Source organism: Mustelus asterias, chromosome 7 (genome assembly GCF_964213995.1).
Source record: "Mustelus asterias chromosome 7, sMusAst1.hap1.1, whole genome shotgun sequence".
In the NCBI taxonomy this organism is placed as follows: Eukaryota; Metazoa; Chordata; class Chondrichthyes; order Carcharhiniformes; family Triakidae; genus Mustelus; species Mustelus asterias.
In genome coordinates this window covers 38,785,392-38,793,359 of record NC_135807.1, presented here as the reverse complement: position 1 = coordinate 38,793,359, position 7,968 = coordinate 38,785,392, and the positions used below count along the sequence as shown (strand labels likewise).

Sequence of the window (7,968 nt, the reverse complement as noted above, 5' to 3'; positions counted from 1 at the left end):
CTCAGATTGAAACGGACCAAATTGAGCAAACTTCTAGAGGGTAAAGAGGTGAAAAAGTAATACACCTAGCAAGTGAGTTTTAACAAAATGACAAGCTAGCCTAATCTTTTTAATGGTAGTTTATGTACTTTAGATATGTAAGACTTTATTTATCACCAGTTCTCTCTGTTTGTCTCCTGACCCTTGCTGAGATATGATTCTGTGGGGATCAGTTAACTGGGTCAAGTGCCAACTCTTCACGAGGCATTCAAGAGGGCATTAGATGGTTACTTGAATAGAAACAGTATGCAGGGGTACAGGGAAAAGGCAGGGGAATGGCACTAAGCCATGATGCTCATTTGGAGAACTGGTGCAGATGCGATGGGCCAAATGACTATCTTCTGCGTGTAACAATTCTGTGATTCCAAGTGACAACACTTCACGATTATGAACCATGAGGAGCAGCCGTCTCCCTTGGGCCCACCCAGAAAGTTAAGGCTCTCTACTCTAGACTTCTCTCTTGCCTCTCCTTTATCTGCATGCAAGATGCTCCAGAGGCACCATAGCCCCTCTCTGCCTCGGAAATAGAAGTCTTCACCTATAAGGAGCCATTCTGTGCCCTCCTCAAACTCATTGGCAATCAGCAAGTATCTTGGAGGGATGCACTTCCTTTGCTTTAGTACTTGAGCCTCTACCAACTAACAACATAACTCACAATCCAGCATGCCTTATTAATGGCTTCTGCAACTTGTCCTGCCACTACAACCTGACTGAAATGCCCATCTAATTTTCAGTTTTGGCCAGGGCTGCACACCCAGGCCAAAACATTAATTTATTGTCTGTCTGCACAGATGCAGATTGAACACTTGCGTAGTCCAGCAATTCTTTGATTTTATTTTAGATTTCCAACATTTGATATTTTTCTATAAATCTCATTCTCGACGTAGGCAATTCTGGCAAGGCTGGCATGTATTGCCCATCATTGAGTTGGGCTTGCTAGGCCACATCAAAGGGTAGTTATTAAAGATGCATCTGCCCCATGGTCTCTGATCCCTCAGTGCTGGCCCTCTGAGACTGGGTCAAGCTCTGGAGCCTTTTAGCATTAGCCCTGTGAGACTGGATTAAGTTGTCGAGGCCCATAGCCAGGGTCTGTGTTGTCTGCAGAATCCCAGCGAGAGTCCCAGCCATTGCCAGCAGAGTTTCCAACATGCCCCCGACACCCTTGGCCATGGCCCGCTGTGTCTCCAGGATGATCTGCACCCTGTCATCCATGAGGCCAAATCCCTGAGCCAGCCCCTGGGTGGGGGGGGGGGGGGGGGGGATGCTGGTGGTGTCCAGTGCTCTGTGGGTGAATGAAGGGTGCTAGTGCACTATGGGTGAACGGGGGGGGGGGGGGGCAGCCACTGTGGGATGAACAGGGGGGCAGTACACTGTGGGATGAACGGAGGGGGGGGAGGGGGGGCGTAGTGCTCTGTGGTGACTGGGGGGGGGATCCAGCACACTGTGGGGTGAATGGGGGGCAGTGCTCTGTGGGGTGAATGGGGGGCAGCGCACTGTGGGTGAATGGGAGGGCAGCGCTCTGTGGGGTGAATGGGGGGCAGCGCTCTGTGGGGTGAATGGGGGGCAACGCACTGGGGGTGAATGGGGTGGGGGGGGCGGAGGTCCAGCGCACTGTGGGTGAACAGGGCGGGGGGAGGTCCAGTGCACTATGGGTGAATGGAGGTGCCAGCGTACTGTGGTGGGAGGCCGGGGGGGATTTGGTGTGTTGGAGGTCAGCGATGTCTGGGTCAGTGGGGAATGGAGAGTCCAGCGATGTCCGTGGAGCAGCGAGAGGTCAGTGATTTCAATGCCGGAAGGTTGTGTACAGCAGTGTCCGGGAGATTGGTGTATGTGCGGTGGGCAGCTCAGCGCACTGATTGCAGCCTCGTCAGCGGGAATTGGCCCCATTCTGATTTTCAGAGTGAATCACGCTCGGGAACTCTGCAATGCTCAGAGTGTTGGCGAATCATTCTGAAAATCCCGCTAAAAAAATCAACAGGAGTTACTCCAGTTTTCACACGAATTTGGCACTCAGAATTTTTTGGGGAGAATCCCGGCCAACCTTTCAGGGAAGCATTGACTTTGTTTTTCTCTCTTTCCCAATCGAACCTTGGAAGCCCAGGGCTAGCTGCAGCCGGACAAATCGCTGACCAGGATTGGGCTTGTATCTCAGGAGGCTCAGAGTTGAGAGACAATGGTTTCTGTAGCGTCAGTGCAGCAACTGTTGACCCCTGCATTCACTGTCGATATCCAGAAAGTTGAAAATAATGCCAGGCGAATGACTGAGCGATGCCAGGCCCTGGGAGTTCAACTGCGACCACACATGAAAACTCACAAAACGCTGTAAGTGCCTTTAGCTCTTTAAGGTTCCTGTTCCAATTTTCTCCTCTGTTCCTGAAGGTGCGAACGGGTGCTGGGGTCAGCTCTAAAGGTGCAACACCCAAATGGCAAGGCCATTACATGAGTGTACCACTGCAGCAGTCACATGTACACACTAAACGATGCATAGGCATGCATACACAGACACACGCATACGGGTGTACATACATGTCCGTGTGCAGAGATACAGAAAGGGGCACATACACAAACACATATTAAAGTTTATTTATTAGTTACAAGTAGGCTTACATTAACACTGCAATGAAGTTACTGTGAAAATGTACAGTGTAAGGTAGGCAGCACCGACTACACCTGTGGAGAATATCTACCTCTTGATTCACTGTGGTTTAATATAGATGACCTAGACACAAGTTGGAGCTATTCTGGCGATAAGGAAGCAGGAGGAATTTCTGGATAGCTTGCTCCAAAATACAATCCGATCACATTAGGGTGATGCAGATACAGTTTGAAGAACATATGACTAAGAGTCAGCAGAGTAAGGGATACTTATCGGAGGCAAAGAAAGAGGATTCACAGAAACTGATCTGTCCAACAGGTATGATGTACTTGTCATCCATGTGTACAAGGACAAAGACTGGGGAATAGATTGTTAATGTTAATCAAGGCACTGTGGAGATTGTCCAAAGGGGTGCAGCAAAGTAAAAGAGCATTAAATAATTAGGAGGATTGACTATATTCTCTGCAGAGGATCCAAGAGGATATGTGACTTACCTGTAAAGGAGTGGCTTAAAACAGTCTGAAATTCAAAGGGGGATGGGTTGAAAGAACCAGTGTTGACATCCATGCTGGAACAAGTGATATAGGGAAGAATAGGGAGGTTTCCCTGCTGATGGAGTATTAGAGATTAGGCATTAAATTAAAAAACAGGATCTTGAGAGTGGCAATCTCAGAATTATTACCCAAGCAACATGCCAATTGCCATAACGGTGCTAGGCTCCTTGTTATTTTAGTGTGTCCAAGCTGTAAGTGACTTCACTGCCTCTCACGGCTGAAGAGTCCAATGCAAGTTTGGTACGGACGTTCACAGAACCAGCAGTTCCTGTTGCTATCATTGGTGCTTGAAGGAATTTCAGCAGCTGCGCTTCCTCCTTCCTTCCTCTGAGCACATTGGGTGTTGTGAGTTTGACATAGACGGTCCTCGCAATGTGCTGAAGCAAGTTTCCGCGCTTGCCTCCACAAGGGCCGGCCAGCTGCTGTGTCTTCCCAAGAGAGCTGGGTGACCGGCAACACAGACGTTTGTGTGGCTCTTTTTTTCGGGTGTCCTTGTGTCAATTGATGGTTGTTTGCTTTGAAACACTTCCTCATGGACAATCTATAATCCTCCATGCGGGAAACATAGCCTGCCCAATTCATGTGAATTTTCCATAAGAGAGTCTCCATGCCCAGCACCATGAAGGATCGCATTTGTGCTTTTGTCCTGCTATCGAATTCTCATGATGGACCTCAGATGTCTTTGATGGAAGCTTTCCAGGGCTTTGTTGTGGCACCTACAGCAGACCCAGGGCTACCCAGCAGCAGGGTTGTAAGGACAATGGCCTGGAAGGGAAGGACAATTACCAAAGGGAAAAACAGATCAGGAAAGTAAATACATTGGTCTGTGACATACAGAAGCTGTGCCACTGGCATGGGCTGAACCTGAACCAGACTAGAACAGAAAGGTTAAATAGGGCTGTGAAAAGGACTTTAAAATAATAAAGGGAAAGGGAGTGTTCATGCTCAAATAATAATAAACTAAAGATAAGGATAAAGAGGACAAAAGGGTATAGGGCATAATAATGGGCCGGATTCTCCAAACTCGCCTTTGACAAGGTACCGCATGGTAGGTTGTTGCATAAGGTTAAATCTCACGGGATCCAGGGTGAGATAGCTAAATGGATACAAAATTGGCTTCTTGACAGAAGCCAGAGGGTGGTTGTAGAGAGTTGTTTTTCAAACTGGAGGCCTGTGACCAGCGGTGTGCCTCAGGGATCAGTGTTGTGTCCACTGTTATTTGTCATTTATATTAATGATTTGGATGAGAATATAGGAGGTATGGTTAGTAAGTTTGCAGATGACACTAAGATTGGTGGCATAGTGGACAGTGAAGAAAGTTATCTTCAATTGCAATGGGATCTTGATCAATTGGGCCAGTGATCTGATGAATGGCAGATGGAGTTTAATTTAGACAAATGCGAGGTGATGCATTTTGGTAGATTGAACCAGGGCAGGACTTACTCAGTTAATGGTAGGGCATTGGGGCGAGTTACAGAACAAAGAGATCTAGGGGTACATGTTCATAGCTCCTTGAAAGTGGAGTCACAGGTGGACAGAGTGGTGAAGAAGGCATTCGGCATGCTTGGTTTCATCGGTCAGAACATTGAATACAGGAGTTGGAATGTCTTGTTGAAGTTGTACAAGAATTGGTAAGGCCACACTTGGAATACTGTGTGCAATTCTGATCACCCTATTATAGAAAGGATATTATTAAACTAGAAAGAATGCAGAAAAGATTTACTAGGATGCTACTGGGACTTGATGGATTGAGTTATAAGGAGAGGCTGAATAGTCTGGGACTTTTTTCTCTGGAGCGTAGGAGGCTGAGGGGTGATCTTATAGAGATCTATAAAATAATGAGGGGCACAGATCAGCCAGATTGTCAATATTTTTTCCCAAAGGTAGGGGAGTCTAAAACTAGAGGGCATAGGTTTAAGGTGAGAGGACAGAGATACAAAAGTGTCCAGAGGGGCAATTTTTTCAGAGGGTGGTGAGTGTCTGGAACAAGCTGCCAGAGGTAGAAGTAGAGGCGGGTACAATTTTGTCTTTTAAAAAGCATTTAGATAGTTACATGGGTACGATGGGTATAGAGGGATATGGGCCAAATGTGGGCAATTGGGATTGGCTTAGGGGTTTTAAAAAAGAAAGGGCGGCATGAACAAGTTGGGCCGAAGGGCCTGTTTCCATGCTTTAAACCTCTATGACTCTATAACTGGGATTTTCCGGTCCCGCTGCTGAGCGCCAAATTTCCATCCTCCCTGGCAGCTTCAGTGGGGCATGAACGGCCGAAATTCCAATAATACACATGTTAAAAATAAAACTTTATTTACTTGAGTGATGAAAAGAAAGATATTCAATTTTCTGTATAACGCTATCAAAAGCATCAGTAACCAAACGTGTGATAGAAATATGCTGTCAGGGCATATAAACAGCTGGAAACAGTTACCCTGATAAAAATTCTGTACATAGCCTAAGAAATAAAACTATTGAGTTAGAAGCACAAGTTCATCTTATGTAGCCACCAGAAAAGGGTCCCGGCTACAAGCAGGGTATGTGAACGAAATATTCCAAGCTATTGCAGTCTTCAAAAGGGCAGGAAAACTGGGAAAAGTGGAGGAATATTGACAAAAAGGCACGAGTACAACAAAAGAAAGGATTTCGGTAAAGGGTGATTAGGTCAGGTAAACACTGGGATCGAGTTAAAGAACAAGGAAATAACACTCTTGCACAAATGCTCAAAGGGCCTTCTAATATTTTATTTTGGGATTGGGAATATAAATATGGAGATTATGAAAGCAATACAGTTCTAATAGCAGTTTTTTTTTCATTTTCACGTGACTGAGAGAAGCAGAGCAGCAACGCAAAGACTGAATTTCCTAGATTTTAAGACAGCCAGGCCAGGGAATGGTGGAAGTGAATGGGGAGGAAATGGTGACCAGTGGTAACGACCTCTGGTAAAGTTTTAAGTTAAAGTTTATTTATTAGTCACAACTAGGCTTACATTAACACTGCAATGAGGTTACTGTGAAAATCCCCCAGTCACCACACTGCAGGTGCCTGGCAGTACGACCCTCTGGTAGTATTGAGACTGTCTGCCACAGGAATACCTCCTAATTTAAAAAGTGAACTTTGCACCCTGGTGCTGGAGGCCTCAGGTTGAACCAGCTCCCAACACGTGACCCTTTTTGTCGCCGGGTTGTCACATGACAACTCAGTCTACCGGTCACATCTGGGTTTTGGGTGAACAGAGAAGTACATATAGAGTACATAGAATCCCTACAGTACGGCAGGAGGCCATTCGGCCCATAGAGTCTGTACCGACAACAACCCCACTCAGGCCCTGTTCCTGCAACCCCACACATTTACCCTGCTCGTCCCCCTGACACGAAGGGCCAATTTAGCACGGCCAATCCACTTAACCCACACATCTTTGGACTGTGGGAGGAAACCCAGACAGACACGGAGAAAAAGTGCAAACTCCACACGGACCTAAGTGACCTAAGCTGGAATTGAACCCAGGTCCCTGGCGCTGTGAGGCAGCAGTGCTAACCACTGTGCCGCCCTAAGTGTCCATGGATATTGTCGATATGGATCTCCTCAGGGTATTCGGTCAGGTTCTGCAGAAGAGATCATTATCAAAAACAGAAGTGTATCTAATTGCGGGTAACCTTGTGATGTAGGCTAGGAGTGGTTGAGAAAAGGGAGTTAGAGGGAGGGAATAAAGGGATTGGTGGACGTACCCACACTGACCTTGCGGTTTCTCTTTTCCTGATCTTAGGGAATGTGCGGACATTATGACAGGTGGCTCTCGGAGGTGCATTGTGGTGTCCACGCTGGCTGAAGCTCGTTTCTACGCTGACCATGGATTTGATGATATCCTGTATGCCTATCCACTTCCCTTCGACAAAGTGGACATCTGCGCGGAACTGGCGGAACGCCTGGAGATGTTCCATGTGCTGATCGACAATGAGGCAGCCCTGGCAAAGCTCACAAAGAGACCACTGAAAGACGGGAAGTCATGGCTCGTGTGGTTGAAGGTGGACTGTAGCAATGGGAGAGGTAAATTCACTTAGAATATTACATGTTCTTCTTCAAAAGAACTACCATGGGATCTTTCCCATCCATATGACACGTGCCCCCATCTACCTATCTGCAGTTTCCCGCAATCTCACAACCTGCCAAGATATCTACTCTCCTCTAATTCTGATCTCCTCAGCATCTCCAGTTTTAATCGCTCCACATGCCAAGGCCGTAACCTCTGGAATTTCCTCCCTGAATTGTCTGCCTCTCTACCTATCTTTTCTCCTTTCAAGAGGTGCTCCACGGTGGCACAGTGGTTAGCACTGCTGCCTCACAGCATCAGGGACCTGGATTCAATTCCCAGCTTGGGTCACTGTCTGTGGGGAGTTTGCACGTTCCCGCGTCTGCGTGGGTTTCCCCCGGGTGCTCCGGTTTCCTCCCGCACTCCAAAGATGTGCAGGTTAGGTGAATTGGTCATTATAAATTGTCCCTTAGTGTCAGGGGGACTGGCTAGGGTAAATGCATGGGGTTATGGGGATAGGGCCTGGGTGGGATTGTGGTCGGTGCTGACTTGAATGGCCTCCTTCTGCACTGTAAGGATTCTAAAACCTACACCTTTGACCAAGCTACCCTAATATCTCCTTACCTGGTTTAATGCCAGATTTTGCTTTATAATGCTCCTGTGAATCACCTGGGGATGTTTTATTATATTAAAGGTGTTAAATATTTATAAACAGTTCATGTTGTTTGTTAAAAGGACCGACAAGATCTTGATTT

The 7,968-nt window shown here is 46.9% G+C and overlaps 1 protein-coding gene across 4 annotated transcripts in view; it reads left to right on the top strand.

The window, feature by feature from the left end:
* Positions 1-7,968, top strand: part of LOC144495651 (D-serine dehydratase) — a 33,894-nt gene continuing 25,926 nt past the window's right edge. For 2 of the 4 annotated variants that reach the window (XM_078215912.1, XM_078215910.1), the window contains exons 1-3: positions 1-72; positions 2,141-2,361; positions 6,950-7,230. In XM_078215912.1, the coding sequence (XP_078072038.1) occupies positions 2,213-2,361; positions 6,950-7,230 (430 nt within the window). In that variant the 5' untranslated portion in view covers positions 1-72; positions 2,141-2,212. Of the gene's footprint in view, positions 73-2,135; positions 2,362-6,949; positions 7,231-7,968 lie in introns of all 4 variants that reach the window. The other 2 variants (XM_078215909.1, XM_078215911.1) reach the window with 2 other exon arrangements.